Consider the following 22,065-nt stretch of genomic DNA (forward strand, 5'->3'; position numbering starts at 1 on the left):
CGGGGGGTTGGGGAGCGTAAACGGCGTGCAGGCCTCCCTGTTCTCCGGGGAGAGCGGTGGTCGGGACCCAGAGTGGTAGCGCCGGCGGGTCATACATGGGGCGCTGGGGGGGTTGGGGAGCGTAAACGGCGTGCAGGGCTCCCTGTTCTCCCAGGACAGCGGCGGCCTCGCGGGACCGGCACACAGCCGCGAAATGGGCCTTTTTCCCGCAGCTCTTCCAGATCGCTGCGCGGGCCGGGCAGCGCTGCCGGGGGTGTTTCGCCTGGCCGCAGAAATAGCAGCGGGCTCCCCCGGTGCGACTTGGCGTTTGAACTGCGCAAGCCTGTGGGGTGTCCGGGGGAGGGTTTGTCGCGACGGGTGCGTACAGAGCCCAATGGGCTGCCGCGCGGTCGGGGCCGTAGGCGCGGGTATTTCGCGCGGCCACGTCTAGGGAGGCTGCTAGGGCCCGTGCCTCAGAGTCCTAGCGACTCTTTTTCTAGAAATCTTTGGCGGATTTGGGAGGAGTTCATACCTGCCACAAAAGCATCGCGCATTAACATGTCCGTGTGTTCATTTGTGTTCACCGGCAGGCAGCTGCAGGCCCGTCCCAAAATTAGTAGCGCGGCGTAGAATTCATCTATCGATTCTCCGGGACTTTGCCGTCTCGTTGCGAGTTGATAGCGAGCGTAGATCTGGTTTACTGGGCGAACATAGAGACTTTTTAATGTTGCGAACGCCGTCTGGAACTCCTCTGCGTCCTCGATGAGGGAGAAAATCTCCGTGCTTAACCTACAGTGCAGGACCTGTAGTTTTTGGCCTTCTGTGACCCGGCCGGTGGCCGTTCTGAGGTAGGCCTCGAAACAAGTCTGCCAGTGCTTGAAAGCTGCTGCTGCGTTCACTGCGTGGGGGCTGATCCTCAGGCATTCCGGGATGGTCCTGAGCTCCATAGTCCTTTTAGTCACGCTTAATAAATTGTAGCGCACAAAGACTCCGAGAGACGAATAGAGTGAAGTCGATGAGGCTTTATTAAGCGTGACTGTTCCCCCGCAGTTCAGTAGTAGACTGCCTGCGGGGGAGGACTCCTGGTACTTATACTCCGCCTTCAGGGCGGAGCTAGAGGTCAACGTCCAACCAGGACCCGGGATCTGTCAGCCAATGACATCATGGCTTCACAGTCCCACATGACCCCTAATGCATACTACCACAACTACGCTATCCAAACCCCTCATTATTGTGAATATACTTATTGAATCTTCCCACATAACTAAAATCTGTCATGCCTGGTGCAATTCTTGTAAATCTTTTCTGCATCCTCTCTGAGACTTGTGTCACATCATTCGGCCCATCTAGTCTGCACCGACCCTCTGATTGAGCTCCTGACCTAGGCCCACTCCCCACCTAACCTGTACATCTTTGGACAATAGGCGGCAATTTAGTGTGGCCAATCCACCTACCCTGCACATCTTTGATCTGTGGGAGTGAAACCCATGGAGACACTGTGCAAACTCCACACAAACAGTCACCCAAGGCCAGAATCGAACCCGGGTTCCTGGTGATGTGAAGGAGCAGTGATAACCACTGTGCCACCTGTGGAAGGATGGTTCAATGTTTACATACACTATGAGCATATTTCAAATGGTGTGCACAGCACTAGTTACTGTACTTGCTATTCAAAAGGATAACACTACATTGAACATGGATCTGAATAATCCTGGCCACCATTTGCCACAGATTGGCCATAATGTTACCAAAATTAGTTTTCTATCTCTAAGGGTGGCGCAGTGGTCAGCACTGCTGCCTCACAATGCCAAGGACCCGGGTTCGATCCCCGCCCTGGGTCACTGTCCGACGGACATTCTCCCTGTATCTGTGGGTCTCGCCCCCACAACCCAAAGATATTCCGGGTAGGTGGTTTGGCCATGCTAAATTGCCCCTTAATTAGAACAAAAGACAAAAAAATATTTCTACTTTCTATTTCTTCGTGCTCTGAGAATGTGTGGAAACCGGACTGGGGAGAAATTGCCATGTTTGAAAATCTGATGATGCCACTGTGGCTGGAGGGGTGACGGTGTCCATGTGAGGGTGTTCTGAAGCCGGATGTACTCCCAGCAATGAACCTGAACCATTTTGAGCAGCATCGCGTGGTACTGGGGGGATTGTTTTATTCCAGCAATGACTGGACTCAGTACAGTACTTGTGGTTTATTTCCCCTTGAGCCGAGGAAAATGATCATCAAGAAATAGGGGGAAAAGTACAACTGGGAATTCGAAACAAGCACATTTATTCCTTGGCTCATCTCTTGGTGCTCTGCATTCACTGAAACATAGAAGATAGGAGCAGGAGGAGACCATTCGGCCCTTCGAGCCTGCTTCACCATTCATTATGATCATGGCTGATCATCCAACTCAATAGCCTAATCCCGCCTTCCCCCATATCCTTTGATCCCCTTCACCCTAAGTGCTGTATCTAACTGCTTCTTGAAAATGTACAATGCTTTGGCCTCAACTACTTCTTGTGGTAATGAATTCCACAGGCTCACCACTCTCTGGGTGAAAGAATTTCCCCTCGTCTCTGTCTTAAATGCCACTTCCTTCAGTACTCTGGGATGTGGATTTATTGGCCTTCAATCCCATCAATTTCCCCAACACCATTTGTCTTGCTAATATTGGATAAAAGCAAATTACTGCGGATGCTGGAATCTGAAACGAAAGAGAAAATGCTGGAAAATCTCAGCAGGTCTGGCAGCAACTGTAGGGAGAGAAAAGAGCAAACGTTTCGAGTCCAATAACAGTCAGAGAATGTGGGGAATATTTATACTGTGGAGCGAGAATGAAAGATGAGTCATAGCCACAGAAACCCAGGGAAACCGGATGCTAATGGCCACAGATACCAAGGGGAAAGAGTGTTAATGGCAGTCCCCAGAGAACAAAAGGTGCGAGAGGCCAAACAGCAGAGAAACTAACATCAAGAGGGTGAACTGTGACAGATGGAGATGTGGGGAAGCAAAGGGGAGAAGAGGTTTGTTCTCTGGGGACTGCCATTAACACTCTTTCCCCTGGGTTTCTGTGGCCATTAGCACCCGGTTTCCCTGGGTTTCTGTGGCTATGACTCATCTTTCATTCTCACTCCACAGTATAAATATTCTCCACAGTCTCTGTCTGTTAGCTTTGACAAAGAGTCATTGGACTCGAAACGTTGGCTCTTTTCTCTCCCTATAGATGCTGCCAGACCTGCTGAGATTTTCCAGCATTTTCTCTTTTGTCTTACTAATATTGATCTCCTTCAGTTGCTCCCTCTCTCGCGCTAAACCCTGTGCTCCCCAACATTTCTTGGATCTGTCGACACAAAACAGATACAATGTATGTGTTGCTCAGCCATTTCTTTGTCCACTATTATACATTCCTCTGTTTCTGACCTCCAGGCGGAATACTTTCCATCCACTATCACTCGCTGTCTTCTTTTGGCCAGCTAATTCTGTATCCAGGCAGCCAAATTTCCCTGTATCCTATGCCCCCTAACTTTCTGAATGAGCCTGCCATGGGGAACCTTTTTCAATGCCTTACTGAAATCCATAAATACCACATCCACCGCCCGACCTTCATCAATGTGTCTCGTCACATCCTCAAAGAATTCAATGAGGCTTGTGAGGCATGACCTGCCCCTCACAAAGCCATGCTGACTATCTTTAATCAAACTATGTCTCTCCGAATCCTTTCCAGTATTTTGCCCACCACCGACGCAAGACTGACCGACTGGTCTGTAATTCCCAGGGATTTCCCTATTCCCTTTTTTGAACAGGGGAACAACATTCGCCTCCCTCCAATCAACCAGTACTACTCCAGTGGAGAGTGAGGACTCAAAGATCCTCGCCAACGGCACAGCAACCTCCTCCCTTGCTTCCCGTAGCAACCTTGGTATATGCCGCCTGGCCCAGGGGACTTATCTATCCTGATGCTTTTCAAAATTTCCAGCACATCCTCGTTCTTAGTATCAACCTGTTTGAGCCTATTAACCTGGTTCACGCTTTTCTCACGAGCAACAAGGTCCCTCTCTCTAGTGAATACTGAAGCAAAATATTCATTTAGGATGTCCCCTACTTTCTCCCTGTGTCTGCATGGATTTCCTCTGGCTGCTCCGGTTTTCTCCCATAGTCCAAAGATGTGCCGGTTAGGTGGATTGGCCATGCTAAATTGCTCCTTGGTGTCCAAAGGTTAGGTGGGATTACAGGCATGGGGTGGGGAATTGGGCTCAAGTAGAGTGCTCCTTCAGGGGGTCAGTGCAGACTCTATGGGCTGAATGGCCTCCTTCTGCACTGTACGGCTTCTTTTTTTTTTTTTATTTTTTTTTTTTGGTCCCCATTCTGTCCGTGAAAATGTGAAATTTCCCCCTGCATTGGTATTTATGAATAAGACATTGAGAAATAAGTAGGACCCGTGTTTAAAAACTAAACTGAAACTTCACATTGTTCATTATCTCAGAGCTGCCACATTAATATTTTGTGTCTATTCATATCATCTGCAGAATGATGGCTTCTTGCTGAGGGAACATGTTTCAATTGAACCTTAAAATAGCTTTTACATTGTGCACACAATTTTAGAAAGTAATTTAGAATTAATCAAATTAAGATCGAAAGCAGTACAAATCAGGTGGAATAGTGCTGGGGCAAATTGGAAGGTAGAATGATAATGGCAAGTAGGTGCTCCTGAGCTGAACAATCTCGCATTATGGAAGCAGTGATTCATTTTATGTGGCAACATAATCAGCAACAGCTATAGCGAAACCTTTTGAAGCCGAGTGTGTTTAGGAAAAAAAAACACATCATTAGCACTGGGGCTTCTAACCCATCTATTCTTGGATCCTTATCATGATATTCCAGACATTCCCCTTCCTCCATTACTGATACTGCACCAGAATCGGCCATGGTGACCGAGCTAATCTATCCAGCTTGGCAGTCAATGGTATCTTATCACTGCCTGGGAGATATTGATTCTTGCCTCACTGAAATAGAGCAGCAGCTGGCGTGGGCAATGACTGACCATAAATGTGCTCCCTGCAGGTTCCTGGGTTTTCCAAGTAATTCAATAAAATCATTTGTACAAATGTCAAGATTTATATCGCGTAGCAAGATTATACAGATCTGCAATCAATGCGAATATTTGAGAAGTAACCCTCTGCAATGTTCAGTTTTGTAATAAATTCATTTAAATTAGGAGGAGCATGGAATGAGTTTTGCCGGTTTTGGACATTTTGTGGATGCGATAAAAATGGGTCACTGCACCATTTCTGATCAAATCTGAAAAGTAAAACTCTATAGAGAGCAGTCTAATTTATTTGGAGGAAAAAAGTGACTTGCCTACGAATATCTCTGTTATAAGAGCAACAAGCATTACTGATTGGACTGATACTAACACAGAATGTTTGGATTTCATTTGACCAGCCGGCACTTATCCAAAAAATAAAGGTTGCTTTTGTGATTTACTGCGCAAGTGATGATGCATATTTGATCAAAGAAATTGATGCAGGATTTAAAAAGAAATTCTCATGTTCTGTAATGCCTTGCGATAATATAATTGTTTATTGTCACAAGTAGGCTTCAATGAAGTTACTGTGAAAAGCCCCTAGTCGGCACATTCCGGCGCCTGTTCGGGGAGGCTGGAACGGGAACTGAGCCCATGCTGCTGGTCTTGTTCTGCATTACAAGCCAGCTAGCGTAGCCCACTGTGCTAAACCAGCCCCGGTTTACCAGGACATTATTATGTTGTTGGTGTTACATAAATTCAGGTGGTTGTTGTTCGGGTGAAGTCTTGCATGTGTAACAGGACTGACCCCGCACAATGGGGAGATTTTATGCCCCACCCCTGCCCCGTGCCAGGGAACTCTCAGTGGGCAGTCATTACCAGCGGGACCAGACAATCCCACTGCCGGGAACGGCCAGAGAATCCCACCTTGCGTGTTGTTATAAAATACATCACGACACCCTGGGCTAGTGCGCAGTCAATTCCAGCCCCATCTGACCCTGAGTCGCAGCACAATTACCCAAAGTCGTTGGCTGCTGAATAATTACAGTCACCAGCTTTGTAAATGTAAACACACAACTTTTATTAATAACTAGAATTAAATGGGCAACAAATACATCTGGTTAACGATCTAATTTCTACCCCCCCCCTTAACTCTTGGGTTACAGGAAGATATGGATGGGATGGTCAAATGGGCAGATGAGTGGCAGATTGAATTACCCTGAAAAGTATGAGGTGATACACTTTGGAAGGACTAATTTTGACAAGGAAATATTCAATGAGCGGCTTGACACTGGGAGGTTCCGAGGAACAAAGGGACCTTGCCGTGTTTGTCCATAGATCTCTGAAGGTGTTAAGGCAGGTTAGTGTTCCGTTCTGGTCACCACATTATAAGAAAGATGTGATCATACTGGGGAGGGTGCAGAGGTGATTCACCAGGATGTTGCCTGGGATGGAACAAAGTTGAGGAGAGGTTGGATAGGCTTGGACTGGGGTCAACCTGATTGAGATGGCGGGACATGGACAGGGTGGATGGGGAGCAACTGTTCCCCTTAGTTGAAGGGTCAGTCATGGGGGGGGGGGGGGCAGGTGGTTTAGGGGCAATGTGAGGAAACACCTTTACCCAGGGAGTGGTGAAACTAAACGGGCAAGTGTCTCTGTTTCAGATGGACATCTTCCAGTCCGATCTTTCCCCCGTCTAGACCTCCAGCTGGATCATCCAAATAGATGATGATTTGTTTCAGTCTGTAGTGGTTTTCACTGTAGACTCATCCCAGTCTCGAGGCTCCACTGCAGACTCCGAAACAGCAGGCAGGGAATGTTTTGAAAAAGAGAGTAAGCAACAGACAGCCTCTCCTCTCAGCGTCCAGGAGTTTTCTCTTATGGGCAGCATGGTTTTGTGAAGGGGAGGTCGTGTCTCACTAACTTGATAGAGTTTTTCGAGGAGGTCACTAAGATGATTGATGCAGGTAGGGCAGTGAATGTTGTCTATATGGACTTCAGTAAGGCCTTTGACAAGGTCCCTCATGGTAGACTAGTAAAAAAGATGAAGTCACACGGGATCAGGGGTGAGCTGGCAAGGTGGATACAGAACTGGCTAGGTCATAGAAGGCAGAGAGTAGCAATGGAAGGATGCTTTTCTAATTGGAGGGCTGTGACCAGTGGTGTTCCACAAGGATCAGTGCTGGGACCTTTGCTGTTTGTAGTATATATAAATGATTTGGAGGAAAATGTAACTAGTCTGATTAGTAAGTTTGCAGACGACACAAAGGTTGGTGGAATTGCGGATAGCGATGAGGACTGTCAGAGGATACAGCAGGATTTGGATTGTTTGGAGACTTGGGCGGAGAGATGGCAGATGGAGTTTAATCCGGACAAATGTGAGGTAATGCATTTTGGAAGGTCTAATGCAGGTAGGGAATATACAGTGAATGGTAGAACCCTCCAGAGTATTGAAATTCAGAGAGATCTAGGAGTACAGGTCCACAGGTCACTGAAAGGGGCAACACAGGTGGAGAAGGTAGTCAAGAAGGCATACGGCATGCTTGCCTTCATTGGCCGGGGCATTGAGTATAAGAATTGGCAAGTCATGTTGCAGCTGTATAGAACCTTGGAGCATAGTGTTCAATTCTGGTCGCCACACTACCAGAAGGATGTGGAGGCATTAGAGAGGGTGCAGAAGAGATTTACCAGAATGTTGCCTGGTATGGAGGGCATTAGCTATGAGGAGCGGTTGAATAAACTCGGTTTGTTCTCACTGGAACGAAGGAGGTTGAGGGGAGACCTGATAGAGGTATACAAAATTATGAGGGGCATAGACAGAGTGGATAGTCAGAGACTTTTTTTCCCAGGGTAGAGGGGTCAATTACTAGGGGGCATAGGTATAATGTGCGAGGGGCACGGTTTAGAGGAGATGTACGAGGCAAGTGTTTTTTACACAGAGGGTAGTGGGTGCCTGGAACTTGCTACCGGAGGAGGTGGTGGAAGCAGGGACGATAGTGACATTGAAGGGGCATCTTGACAAATACATGAATAGGATGGGAATAGAGGGATACGGACCCAGGAAGTGTAAAAGATTGTAGTTTAGTCGGGCAGCATGGTCGGCACGGGCTTGGAGGGCCGAAGGGCCTGTTCCTGTGCTGTACATTTCTTTGTTTGTTCTTGAAAACACCCCACCTGGCAGGATCCAATCACTGTCTGTTACCGGGCAGAATACAGTCCTTCACCAATCCATTGGCCACCAGCCAACCAATCAAACTGAATCCCTCCAATCTCTCGGGTGCCATAAAGTCCTGTTCAAAATCTCAATCTTCATAACACATCTATAACTTCCTCTGCTCAACTTAATATGTCTCCATTAAAGATCCTTCAAAAATGATAATGACAAAGCAAGGGGAACCAACAGGAAGAGCTCTTACCATGGCTAATTTTAAAAATGGCTGACGTTATGTCTGTCTGTGACCCTGAACAAAGCTAAAGGTTTTGAAGTTGTTTACACCTAGTTTTCTCTGAAGTGATCTCCATGACCTCCCAGTGGGTGCAGTGACCAAATTCAAAGGGAACTATACCAAGGCTTCTGCATTCATTGGTCAAACCTGGCCAACCAGTGGCAATTCGTCTGCTAGGCCAAAGGACCCAGAAAATGCTTTTGTGGTTGTGAAGCGATGGGAGTCATATGACATGCTACCCCCCTCCCCCAGCTGATGGAACTAGCAATATTGCCTTTTGGAGGTGCAAAGGCCAGCCTGCATCGTTCCACCTACCAGGCAGCAGCATAGAAAAGGAGCTCTGTCCAGATTTGAATGACTGGCTCTGGCTACACTTTTTCCCCTAGACCTTTTGCACCATCGCCTGCAGATTCATTTCTGCATCCCTAGCTGATTGTGGAGGTCAACTCTACTGGGAAAAGTGAATTATCCTGCATCAGTTCAGCCTGCTGACCAGCCTTTGAAGGAATACATCACTAGACGCACGTGAAACTATAAATATTTTCTCTGTAATCTTTGTCTGGTGAAGCTTTCTTCCTCTATCCCTTTATTTTATGAGATAGCTATCCCCCTCCCGCATGGAGTGTGTGCAACTAAACTAACCCTCTGAGCTCACCCTACCATGAGCTTGCTGTGGGGTAATTTAACAGAAATTGGCTCACACCGAAACAGAGGTGTTGGGGAATGACACTACTGCCTATAAAGGAGAAAGCAAATCCAAGACAGACAGGTGATGAGAGCACAAATCGGGGCTGTTTAAATTAGTCCCTCCCCTCATTTCAGATGCCTTTTTTCACTAACTCGTTAAAAGGGTTTACATTTTGAAATGGAATTATTTCTTCATAAGGGGGTGGGAGCTGATTTTTACCTCCAGATCCTGGGAAATCTTCCTGAGCTGTATTGTTCACTGACCATATTTCAATAGAGCGAAATCCAAGGCGTAATCTATAGATCTCTTGAGAAAATGGTGTCGTTTGTTCTCCTGTTAATAGTGGGACATTTGAGCCACGCGACCACAAGAATTCCAATAAAGGATTATAATGGAAAACAGGCTGAAGCTGTCTAAGGATAATGGTAGGCTGATAATGGATTACGGCACAGTGTCTGTTTGACAGAGTGACGTTTGTGACCTTCGGAGATCAGGACGCAGCAACATAAGACAATAGTGTGGGAAAAGATATTGGTAACACTGGAATTTAAATTGTGGCAGTAAGTAAAATTTTAAGACTCCTTTTCTCCAAATTATTTGGGGGGAGGGGGGGTGACTGAAATGCAGTAAATGTGGTCACAGGAGGTTTGTACTGAGATTCGCTGTTAATATTCTGAACTAACATCTGCTCAAGCTAATTGAAATAAATTTCTATTTGTAGATGAGGGACCTAAACATTTATTGCAATGATGCTTTGCATGATATAAAACGAATTGCTATTGGGATTTAAATCCAGTAATTACGTATTATTAGGAGAACACTGGAACCATCAACTGTCAAATTGTAATTGGTAGGTCACAGTGAGCAGGAACTCTTTTTTTGTATCTCGTGGATCTGCCCATGGCAGTGCTCATAGATAATTAGATAATACCGAGCTTTGAGTTCCGAGCAACATGGTTATATTATTCCGCTGCTAAAATAGAAGGACGTGCTTTATAGTCACCAAGTCCGATTACGGTAAATCAATACAATGATTGAGACATAACTGATTATTTGTAGATTGGCAGCTGCTGATAATCACCAGATCCTCCATTAGAAATAAATGGTGTGGTTTAAAAAAAATTGGAGATTAATTTTAATTTGCATCTGTATAAGGGTGTCTGTGCGGAGTCTGCATGTTCTCTGCGTGGGTTGCCTCCGTGTGCTCCGGTTTCCTCCCACAGTCCAAAGATGTGCAGGCTAGGTGAATTGGACATTCTGAATTCTCCCTCCGCGAACCCGTACAGGCGCTGGACTGGGGCTACTAGGGGCTTTTCGCAGTAACTTCATTGCAGTGTTAATACGTGTGACAAATATTATTTTTTAAATTTAAAAAAAAAAAAAAAAAAATATTTATAAAATTTCTGGTAATCACCAGACAGGTACAAATATGTCTCTTGAGCAACTTCGCTTAAATCAATCCTTTAATTAGTTTTGAAGTGTCACACATCAAAAAAGGTATATAATTAGTCTTTTCTTTTTGTTATAAGTCCACTCAGACCTAATGGATCTTGCCCATTTTCTATTCCTCTCACCAGCCTACCATCCTTCATCCCTTCATCACCTAACCCAATCAGCAATTCCTTCTGTTCATTCTCCCTAGTGTTTATCTAGCTTCCCCTGAAATTCAGCAATATTGTTCATTTCAGCTTTGCCTCCTAGTAACAGGTTCTAAACCATTCTCTGAGCAGTGAAGTTTTCCATCCTTGTTTCTGTCTATATCTGTAGCCACCCCATGCCTTAAATGAGATGCCAGCACTTCAATACTGGCCTCTTGTGCTCCACCAGTGGGGGATATTTTCTCGGCACGAAGCTCTTAATTCCCTTGCGGAGCATCTTTCCTTCTCCTTCAAACCAGTCTCTTTGCCCATGCCCAGCAGTTCGGACACCTATCTTGATGTCACCCCATAGTGTTTGATAATTACTCCCGTGAACTGGATGTTTTATTGCGATGAAGGTACAATGTACAATTGTGCTGTTTGGCTTTTTTTGTTCCCACCAAGTTACGGTGGGACATCTCATGTAAATTTTATCCCAGGTTCTTGTGATTATTGAAACGTTGTCCTCTCAATGCCATGTGACTATTTGTCAATTTTGTTTTTCCAATTTTTAGATTTATTTTCCCGGGAGATGCCGCAGTGGGGTGGTGGAGCCAAGTGTGCTGCGTGTGAGAAGACTGTCTACCATGCGGAGGAGATACAGTGCAACAGTAGAAGTTTCCACAAAACCTGCTTTCTTTGCAGTAAGCCAGCCCCTTTTTTATCAGACTTCCATTATAAGCTTTCAGATATGATCAGATCCAACAACAAGTGCTTGGCAGCAGAATCGTTACCACCCCCACACCCTCCATCTTGTAAACTTTCCACTGGTATGATCAGCACATTGCCTTCCAGAGATTTCAGACCCATTGTTGCTCCTAAACATCAATTCCTGACTTAAGATTTACCCCACTGGATGAGGCAACAACATAAATTCATTACTACTTAGCACAATTTTTACTTATTGGCTACATAACTGCTCCTTTTACCATCTAAAGGGCACGCTTGATGTTGCTAGGGCTGCCGGCTAAAACTAAACTCTAATTTTTCACTAGCATGGGTGCTATCTGATTTGATGCCAATAATTGTAGATCTAAGTTGTTTTTTTCTTTTTGTTTTTTCTTTTTCCGGAGTATCATCTCCAACGATCAATAGCTGCCAGTTTTCATAAATCCAAATTGGATCTGTCAGAAATCTCTGGGTTTCTTGAGATAACATTTGGTGGGATGCGGAGGGGCGATGTTGCAGGGAGGTTGTAAACTTTATTTATTTTTTTGGTAAATTTAGTGTACCCAATTATTTTTTTTCCTCCAATTTAAGGGACTATTTAGCGTGGCCAATCCACCTACACTGCACATCTTTGGGTTGTGGGGGTGAAACCCATGCAAACACTGGGAGAATGTGCAAATCCCACACGGACAGGGGGCCGGGATCGAACCTGGGACCCTCGCTACTGTGAAGCAGCAGTGCTAACCACTGCACCACCGTGCCGTCCTGGTTGTAATTTTAAACAAGGGACAAGTTAAATAATAACTTGAATGGAAACGTGAATTTTTTCGATACGTGGGAACCGATTTGTGGAAGAAATGGATAAATAAGTGAAATTGCAAAGCTCCTTTACCAACAAGGATGTGTTTCCAGAGATCCAGAAGCTGGAATTCTCCATATTCAACCACATGTACCCATTTCAAACCTTAAAATCTATCTGGAATTGGCTTCATGGCTTGACGAACCAGAAAGCAACAATTGAATCTGTCTCCACTCAAGTCTCAGGCAGTGCATTCCGGATTCTGACCATTCGCTGCACTTAAAGTTTCCTCATGTCACTGTGGCTTAAGGTGATTTGGTGTTGTCTGGTTCTCTTTCTCTTTCTCTCCCCCCCCCCCCCCCCCCCCCCCCCCCCCCCCCCAAACAAAATGAGAGCAGTTTCTCCCTTCCTAATCTGTCCAGGCATCTCACGCCTCCATCAAACCTTCTCTTTCCCCAAGGAGAGCAGTTTCCCATCCCTGGAACAATTTCCGTGAATCCTTTCTGCACCCTCTCTAAAACCTTCATGTCCTCTTTTGAAGATGTGGCATCCAGAATTGAAATATAATATCCAGTTGTGGCCAAACTAGTGTTTATCATAATCCTTACTTGCTTTTACACTTTGTGCCCCCTCTTTTCTAAGCCCAAAATTCAGGGTGCTTTATTAACTGCTTTCCCAACCATCCTCACTGGTTTGTGAAACTTCTGCTGCTCCATCTCCTTTAGAATTGTGCACTTGGGGCAGCACGGTGGCGCAGTGGGTTAGCCCTGCTGCCACAGGGCGCCGAGGTCCCAGGTTCGATCCCAGCTCTGGGTCACTGTCCGTGTGGAGTTTGCACATTCTCCCGTATTTGCATGGGTTTCGCCCTCACGACCCAAAGATGTCCAGGGAAGGTGGATTGGCCATGCTAAATTGCCCCTTAATTGGAAAAAATGAATTGGGTTCTCTAAATTAAAAAAAAAAAAGAGTTGTGCACTTTATATTTATTACCTTCCCAACAAAATCACTTCTCCACTACAATAGGTTTCGCTGCTAATGTCCACCCATTCCACCTGCCTCTGTCTTCTTGACGTCTATCATTCTCTTTATTGTTCACCCTGAATTGTGTCTTTTTTAGGCCAGTGTCTATATTCTTCCTTATCAAACCCGTTTTTATTTTTCATTGCAAACATGCTTCTGAGTTTTTTTGATCTGTGAAATGGGTTCATCAGCAGCCTCCTTGCTCTTGTTGTCTTTCAGTGATCTGCAGAAAAGCCCTAGACAGCACTACAGTCGCTGCACATGAAGCTGAAATCTACTGCAAGGGTTGCTATGGCAAGAAGTATGGGCCAAAGGGCTATGGCTATGGTCAAGGTGCTGGAACTCTTAGTTCTGAGACCCTAGAAAATCCTGGCCCCCATCAAATGGAGTAAGTGTTTATGAAGAATGAATGAGCTCAATTTTGGTCGGAAGAGGCAATATTAACGGGAGTGTACAATTCTAAAAGGAGCTCAGGAGCAGAAGGACTTTGGATTGGTTATATGTGCAAAAATCATTGAAGCTGGCACGGCAGGTGGACTGAGCGGTTTAAATAAATGAACAGAATCCTGGGCTTTATGGATAGGGGCATAAGGAACCTACAATAAATCTGTATGGCCTCAGCTGGGGTATTGCGTCCCATTCTGCTTGGACCTGTATGAAAACATTGGAGAAGGTCAAGGAAAGATTCGCTAGAATGGTTCCAGGGGTGAGGAACTTCAGTTGTGAAGATAGATTGGGGCTGTACTCCTTGGCGAGGAGAAGGTTGAGAGGCAATTTGATGGAGGTGCTCAAAAGTCATGAGGAGAATGGATGAGGAAAAACTGCTCCCATTGGCAGAAGGTTTGAGATCCAGAAGACACCAATTTGATGTAATTGGCATAAAAAGCAATGGCGGCATAGGGCAACCAGTTGAGCGGTTAGGATCTGGAAGGCATTTACACGGGTGAGTCAGAGGCCGATTCAATTGTGGATTGCAAAGAAAAATTGGATCATGATCTGAGGGGAACAATTTGCAGGGTATAGGAGGAAGTCGGGCAAGTGGCATTGGGTGAATTGCTCCTGCATTGAGCTGACGCTGATGTGATAGGCTGAATGGCCTCCCAGTAACCATTCTCTGAAGCAATGTCTCTTGCACTCGTGCCAATCTACAGGGGCTATTTATAGACTAAGAGGCAGGATAAAATGGAGAGCCTAGAAATCCTTAAGAGGTTCAAGACAATTCATCAGTAAAACTCTTTTAAAAATGGGCACAGCCTCTTGATTGAAATTTGAGTCACATCTATCTTTTTCCATCAGAATCTCGGTTTATCATTATAAATCCAATCTAATTTTCTGAATCGCCTTTTGTAATCCAATATTAAAACTCACTCTCCAGAACATAGTTCTGTGCTCATATGTCCCTTGGTATAGACAAAAACGGATCAGTACTCCAATAAATATTTAAATTCACATTTCAATTTGATTTTCACACGTGTATCTATTTTTTACTTCATTAGTCACAGTATAAAAAGGAGCAGTATATTCACTTACAGAAAATGTGGCAAACGCTAGATTGCATATTAGTGGAGGGTGTGGTGATATACATCACTGAGTACACAAAGGGTTAATGTACATACACTACACCTAGCTAGACACTAGAGGGAACACCAGAGACATGACACACAGACAGTCAACCAATAGGTCAGTAAGATAGGGCACGACCAATGGGCAGTCACGATACACACACAGATGACACTAACACAGGAGGGCATTACACCAACCCATATAAAAGGACACCACACATGCTCCATCTCTTTCCAGTGGAGACACTCAGTGAGTACAGACACTGGGTTGATTGAACATCACACCCAACACGTGGATTGTAGCAGACTGGTTCGTCAGTCTGAGTAGCTATAGCAGGATTAACAGTAGTGTTGAATCCAAGTAGGAGAATTGTTAATAGTTTAATAAACATGTTAAAGCTATCTCCAGTCTGAACATTCCTTTGTCAGAGTGCACATCAAGGAAACAGCTTATGCTACGTCAAGAGCATAACAAAACCGAGGGAGAGAGCGTAAAGCGAGTTCATGGTTTAGTCAAAGGGTTGGGAAAGATTGAAGAAGAAAGAATAAGAGAAATCTTTTCCCCTCCAACTGTAAAATCTCTAACTTCTTCCTGTGATCAAGTTTCCAGCATTTTCAATTTTTCACCTTCCCTCCATCATAAAGTGGGAATGTTCACCGATGTTCACCATTCCCACTCCTCTGATCCTGAAATCGTCCATGCCCATATGCAGCAAGACCTGGACAACGTACACTCGCCGCCAAACACTGAAAGTGACATTTTTGCCAGGCAATGCCCATCTCCCCTGGACGTTCAATGACATTCCCATCGCTGAATCCCCTACTTTCAACATCCTGGGAGTTGCCATTGACCAGAAACTGAACTGGACCAGCTGTACAAATACTGTGGCTACAAGAGTAGTTCAGAGGCTGGGAATCCTGCAGCGAGTAACTCCTGCCTCCTCAAAGTTTGTCCGTCTACACAGCACAAGTCAGGAGTGTGATGGAAAACTCTCCAGTTGTCTTGTGCAACTCCCAACAGCACTGAGCTTGATACCATCCAAGACAAAGCAGCCCACTTTATTGGCACCCCATCCACCACCTTCAACATCCACTCACTCCACCATTGATGCACAGTGGCAGCAATGTGTACCATCTACAAGATGTACTGCTCCTGTCACCAAAGTCCACCTTCCAAATCTGTAACCTCTACCATCTCGGACAGGGATAGCAGAGACAGGAGTACACGATCACCTCCAAGTTCCCCTCCCAAGCTGCACACCGTCCAGACTTAGAACTATATTGGTGTTCCTGCGCCATTGCTGCTCACTCCCTCCCTAACAGCAATGTGGGTGGGCCTACACCACATGGACTGCAGCAGTTCAAGAAGGCAGCTCCCCACCACCTTCACACCACAGATTAGGAGTGGTGAGGGAGACCGGGAATAGGTGACCAGAAGGCAGTGCAGGTGTCCCCTGCGGTCAACTCCCTCCAAAACAGGTATACCGTTTTGGATACTGTTGGGAGAGATGACTCACCAGGGGAAGGCAGTAGTAGCCAGGCTCATGGCACCGTGGCTGGCTCTGCTGCACAGAAGGGCCGGAAAAAGACTGGCAGGGCTATAGTCATAGGGGATTCAATCGTAAGGGGAGTAGACCGGTGTTTCTGTGGTCGAAACCGAGACTCCCAAATGGTATGTTGCCTCCCGGGTGCATGGGTCAGGGATGTCTCAGATCGGCTGCAGGACATACTGAAGGGGGAGGGTAAACAGCCAGTTGTTGTGGTGCATATAGGCACCAACGATCTAGGTACAAAATGGGTTGAGGTCCTACAATCAGAATTTAGGGAGTTGGGAGATAAGTTTTAAAAAGTAGGACCTCAAAGGTAGTAATCTCAGGATTGCTACTAGTGCCACGAGACAGTCAGATTAGAAATTCAAGAATAGTCAGAATGAATACGTGGCTTGAGAGATGGTGCAGGAGGGAGGGGTTCAGATTTTTGGGACATTGGAACCGGTTCTGGGGACGGTGGGACCATTACTAATCGGATGGTCTACACCTGGGCAGGACTGGAACCAATGCCCGAGGGGATGCTTTTGCTAACACTGTTGGGGAGGTTTTAAACTAATGTGGCAGGGGGATGGGAACCAGATTAGGAAGTTAGAGGTCAGTGAAGAGGCAGCAACTAAAGTCAATAAGGTACTAGATAATAAACTCAATGTGACTAAGGGGAAGAGTAGACAGGGAAGAGATGTGATTTAGAGATGTGGATCAGAAATTGGCTAGCTGAACGAAGACCGAGGGTGGTGGTTGATGGGAAATGTTCAGAATGGAGTTCAGTTACAAGTGGAGTATCACAAGGATCTGTTCTGGGGCCGTTGCTGTTTGTCATTTTTATCAATGACCTAGAGGAAGGCGCAGAAGGGTGGGTGAGTAAATTTGCAGACGATACTAAAGTCGGTGGTGTTGTCGATAGTGTGGAAGGATGTAGCAGGTTACAGAGGGATATAGATAAGCTGCAGAGCTGGGCTGAGAGGTGGCAAATGGAGTTTAATGTAGCGAAGTGTGAGGTGATTCACTTTGGAAGGAATAACAGGAATGTGGAATATTTGGCTAATGGTAAAGTTCTTGGAAGTGTGGATGAGCAGAGGGATCTAGGTGTCCATGTACATAGATCCCTGAAAGTTGCCACCCAGGTTGATAGGGTTGTGAAGAAGGCCTATGGAGTGTTGGCCTTTATTAGTAGAGGGATTGAGTTCCGGAGTCAGGAGGTCATGTTGCAGCTGTACAGAACTCTGGTACGGCCGCATTTGGAGTATTGCGTACAGTTCTGGTCACCGCATTATAGGAAGGACGTGGAGGCTTTGGAGCGGGTGCAGAGGAGATTTACCAGGATGTTGCCTGGTATGGGGGGAAAATCTTATGAGGAAAGGCTGATGGACTTGAGGTTGTTTTCGTTGGGGAGAAGAAGGTTAAGAGGAGACTTAATAGAGGCATACAAAATGATCAGGGGGTTGGAAAGGGTGGACAGTGAGAGCCTTCTCCCGCGGATGGAAATGGCTGGCACGAGGGGACATAGCTTTAAACTGAGGGGTAATAGATATAGGACAGAGGTCAGAGGTAGGTTCTTTACGCAAAGAGTAGTGAGGCCGTGGAATGCCCTACCTGCTACAGTAGTGAACTCGCCAACATTGAGGGCATTTAAAAGTTTATTGGATAAACATATGGATGATAATGGCATAGTGTAGGTTAGATGGCTTTTGTTTCGGTGCAACATCGTGGGCCGAAGGGCCTGTACTGCGCTGTATCGTTCTATGTTCTATGTAGATGATGAACGCAAAGGATCAGGTGGTCTGAGGTGCATTTGTTTCAATGCGCGAAGTGTAGCAGGTAAGGCAGATGAACTTAGGGCTTGGATTAATAACTGGGAATCTGATATTGGTATTACTGAGACTTGGTTGAGGGACGGGCAAGACTGGCAACTAAATATCCCAGGGTATAGATGCTTCAGGAGGGAGGTAATAGGAGTTGGATTACTGGTCAGAGATGATATCACAGCTGTGATTAAGGACAGCACGATGGCGGATTCGAGCACGGAGGCAATATGGGTAGAGCTAAGAAATAGGAAGGGTGCAGTAACCCTTCCTATGGGTTGGGACTTTACTACAGGCCTCTCAAATGCGAGCGTGAAGTAGGGGTACAAATATGAAGACAGATTATCGAAAAATGTAGGAGCAATAGGGTGGTTGTGATGAGATTTTAACTTCCCCAACATTGAATGGGACTCGTGTAGTACTGGAGGTGTAGATGGAGCAGAATTTGTAAGGAGCATCCAGGAGAGTTTTTTTTAGAGCAGTATGTAAATAGTCCAACTCGGGAAGGCGCCATGCTGGATCTGGTATTGGGGAATGATCCCGGCCAGGTTGTTGAAGTTTCAGTCGGTGATTATTTTGGGAATAGCGATCACAATTCCGTAAGTTTTAGAATACTCATGGACAAAGACGAGAGTGGTCCTAAAGGAAGAGTGCTAAATTGGGGAAAGGCCAAGTATAACAAAATTCATCAGAAGCTAAGGAATGTGAATTGGGAGAGGCTGTTTGGCTGTTTAAGGGTAAATCCACAGTTGAAATGTGGGAGTCTTTTAAGGAAAGGGTGATCAGAGTGCAGGACAGACATGTCCCTGTGAAAATGCGAGATAGAAATGGCAAGATTAGGGAACCATGGATGACAGGTGGAATTGTGAGACTAGCTCAGATGAAAAAGGAAGCATACATAAGATCTAGGAGACTTAAATCTGATGAAGCTTTGGAGGAATATCGGGAAAGTAGGACAAATCTCAAACGTGCAATAAAGAGGGCTAAAAGGGGTCATGAAATATCTTTGGCTAACAGGGTTAAGGAAAATCCCAAAGCCTTTTATTCGTATACCAGGAGCAAGAGGGTAACTAGAGAAAGGATTGGCCCACTCAAAGACAAAAGAGGGAATTTATGTGTGGAGTCAGAGGAAATGGGTGAGATTCTTAATGAGTACTTTGCATCGGTATTCACCAAGGTGAGGGACATGATGGATGTTGAGGCTAGGGATGGATGTTTAAATACTCTAGGTCAAGTCGGCATAAGGAAGGGGGAAGTTTTGGGTATTCTAAAAGGCATTAAGGTGGACAAGTCCCCAGGTCCGGATGGGATCTATCCCAGGTTACGGAGGGAAGCGAGGGACGAAATAGCTGGGGCCTTAACAGATATCTTTGCAGCATCCTTGAGCACGGGTGAGGTCACGGAGGACTGGAGAATTGCTAATGTTGTCCCTTTGTTTAAGAAGGGTAGCAGGGATAATCCAGGGAATTATAGACCTGTGAGCTTGACGTCAGTGGTAGGCAAACTGCTGAAGAAGATACTGAGGGATAGGATCTATTCACATTTGGAAGAAAATAGACTTATCAGTGATAGGCAGCATGGTTTTGTGCAGGGAAGGTCATGTCTTACAAACCTAATAGAATTCTTTGAGGAAGTGACAACGTTAATTGACGAGGGAAGGGCTCTAGATATATACATGGACTTCAGTAAGGCGTTTGATAAAGTTTCCCATGGCAGGTTGATGGAAAAAGTGAAGTCGTATGGGGTTCAGGGTGTACTAGCTAGATGGATAAAGAACTGGCTGGGCAACAGGAGACAGAGTAGTGGTGGAAGGGAGTGTCTCAAAATGGAGAAAGGTGACTAGTGGTGTTCCACAGGGATCCGTGCTTGGACCACTGTTGTTTGTGATATACATAAATTATCTGGATGAAGGTATAGGTGATCTGATTAGCAAGTTTGCAGATGATACTAAGATTGATGGAGTTGCAGATAGTGAGGAGGGCTGTCAGAGAATACAGCAAAATATAGATAGATTGGAGAGTTGGGCAGAGAAATGACAGATGGAGTTCAATCCAGGCAAATGCGAGGTGATGCATTTTGGAAGATCTAATTCAAGAGTGGACTATACGGTCAATGGAAGAGTCCTGGGGAAAATTGATGTACAGAGAGATCTGGGAGTTCAGGTCCATTGTACCCTGAAGGTGGCAACGCAGGTCGATAAGAGTGGTCAAGAAGGCATACAGCATGCTTGCCTTCATCGGACGGGGTATTGAGTACAAGTGTCGGCAGGTCATGTTACAGTTGTATAGGACTTTGGTTAGGCCACATTTGGAATACTGTGTGCAGTTCTGGTCATCAAGGAAGATGTGTTGGGCATTTCGAAAAACTTGAGGATAGACAAGTCCCCCGGGCCTGACGGGATATATCCAAGGATTTTATGGGAAGCAAGAGATGAAATTGCAGAGCCGTTGGCAATGATCCTTTCGTCCTCACTGTCAACAGGGGTGGTACCAGGGGATTGGAGAGTGGCGAATGTCGTGCCCCTGTTCAAAAAAGGGACAAGGGATAACCCTGGGAATTACAGGCCAGTTAGTCTTACTTCAGTGGTAGGCAAAGTAATGGAAAGGGTAGTGAAGGATAGGATTTCTGAGCATCTGGAAAGACACTGCTTGATTAGGGATAGTCAGCACGGATTTGTGAGGGGTAGGTCTTGCCTTACAAGTCTTATTGAATTCTTTGAGGAGGTGACCAAGCATGTGGATGAAGGTAAAGCAGTGGATGTAGTGTACATGGATTTTAGTAAGGCATTTGATAAGGTTCCCCATGGTAGGCTTGTGCAGAAAGTAAGGAGGCATGGGATAGTGGGCGATTTGGCCAGTTGGATAACGAACTGGCTAACCGATAGAAGTCAGAGAGTGGTGGTGGATGGCAAATATTCAGCCTGGATCCCAGTTACCAGTGGCGTACTGCAGGGATCAGTTCTGGGTCCTCTGCTGTTTGTGATTTTCATTAATGAATTGGATGAGGGAGTTGAAGGGTGGGTCAGTAAATTTGCAGACGATACGAAGATTGGTGGAGCTGTGGATAGTAAGGAGGGCTGTTGTCGGCTGCAAAGAGACATAGATAGGATGCAGAGCTGGGCTGAGAAGTGGCAGATGGAGTTTAACCCTGAAAAGTGTGAGGTTGTCCATTTTGGAAGGACAAATATGAATGCGGAATACAGGGTTAACGGTAGAGTTCTTGGCAATGTGGAGGAGCAGAGAGATCTTTGGGTCTATGTTCATACCTCCTTTGAAAGTTGCCACTCGAGTGGATAGAGCTGTGAAGAAGGCCTATGGTGTGCTCGCGTTCATTAACAGAGGGATTGAATTTAAGAGCCGTGAGGTGATGATGCAGCTGTACAAAACTTTGGTAAGGCCACATTTGGAGTACTGTGTACAGTTCTGGTCGCCTCATTTTAGGAAGGATGTGGAAGCTTTGGAAAAGGTGCAAAGGAGATTTACCAGGATGTTGCCTGGAATGGAGAGTAGGTCTTACGAGGAAAGGTTGAGGGTGCTAGGCCTTTTCTCATTAGAACGGAGGAGGAGGAGGGGAGACTTGATAGAGGTTAATAAGATGATCAGGGGAATAGATAGAGTAGACAGAGACTTTTTCCCCGTGTGGAACAAACCATTACAAGGGGACATAAATTTAAGGTGGAAGATATAGGAGGGATATCAGAGGTAGGTTCTTTACCCAGAGACTCGTGGGGGCATGGAATGCACTGCCTGTGGAAGTAGTTGAGTCGGAAACATTAGGGACCTTCAAGCAGCTATTGGATAGGTACATGGATTACGGTAAAATGATATAGTGTAGATTTATTTGTTCTTAAGGGCAGCACGGTAGTATTGTGGATAGCACAAGCTTCACAGCTCCA

At 45.7% G+C, this 22,065-nt stretch overlaps 1 protein-coding gene across 3 annotated transcripts in view; it reads left to right on the forward strand.

Annotated features, from left to right (window-relative positions):
* csrp3 (cysteine and glycine-rich protein 3 (cardiac LIM protein)) overlaps nt 1-22,065 on the forward strand; it is a 69,773-nt gene that overhangs the window by 13,104 nt on the left and 34,604 nt on the right. The window contains exons 1-3 of one of the 3 annotated variants that reach the window (XM_072466716.1): nt 9,622-9,691; nt 11,284-11,412; nt 13,476-13,644. In XM_072466716.1, the coding sequence (XP_072322817.1) occupies nt 11,301-11,412; nt 13,476-13,644 (281 nt within the window). In that variant the 5' untranslated portion in view covers nt 9,622-9,691; nt 11,284-11,300. Of the gene's footprint in view, nt 1-9,621; nt 9,692-10,129; nt 10,149-11,283; nt 11,413-13,475; nt 13,645-22,065 lie in introns of those variants that run through there. The other 2 variants (XM_072466717.1, XM_072466715.1) reach the window with 2 other exon arrangements.

The sequence above is a fragment of the Scyliorhinus torazame genome, chromosome 10 (assembly GCF_047496885.1).
Source record: "Scyliorhinus torazame isolate Kashiwa2021f chromosome 10, sScyTor2.1, whole genome shotgun sequence".
In the NCBI taxonomy this organism is placed as follows: Eukaryota; Metazoa; Chordata; class Chondrichthyes; order Carcharhiniformes; family Scyliorhinidae; genus Scyliorhinus; species Scyliorhinus torazame.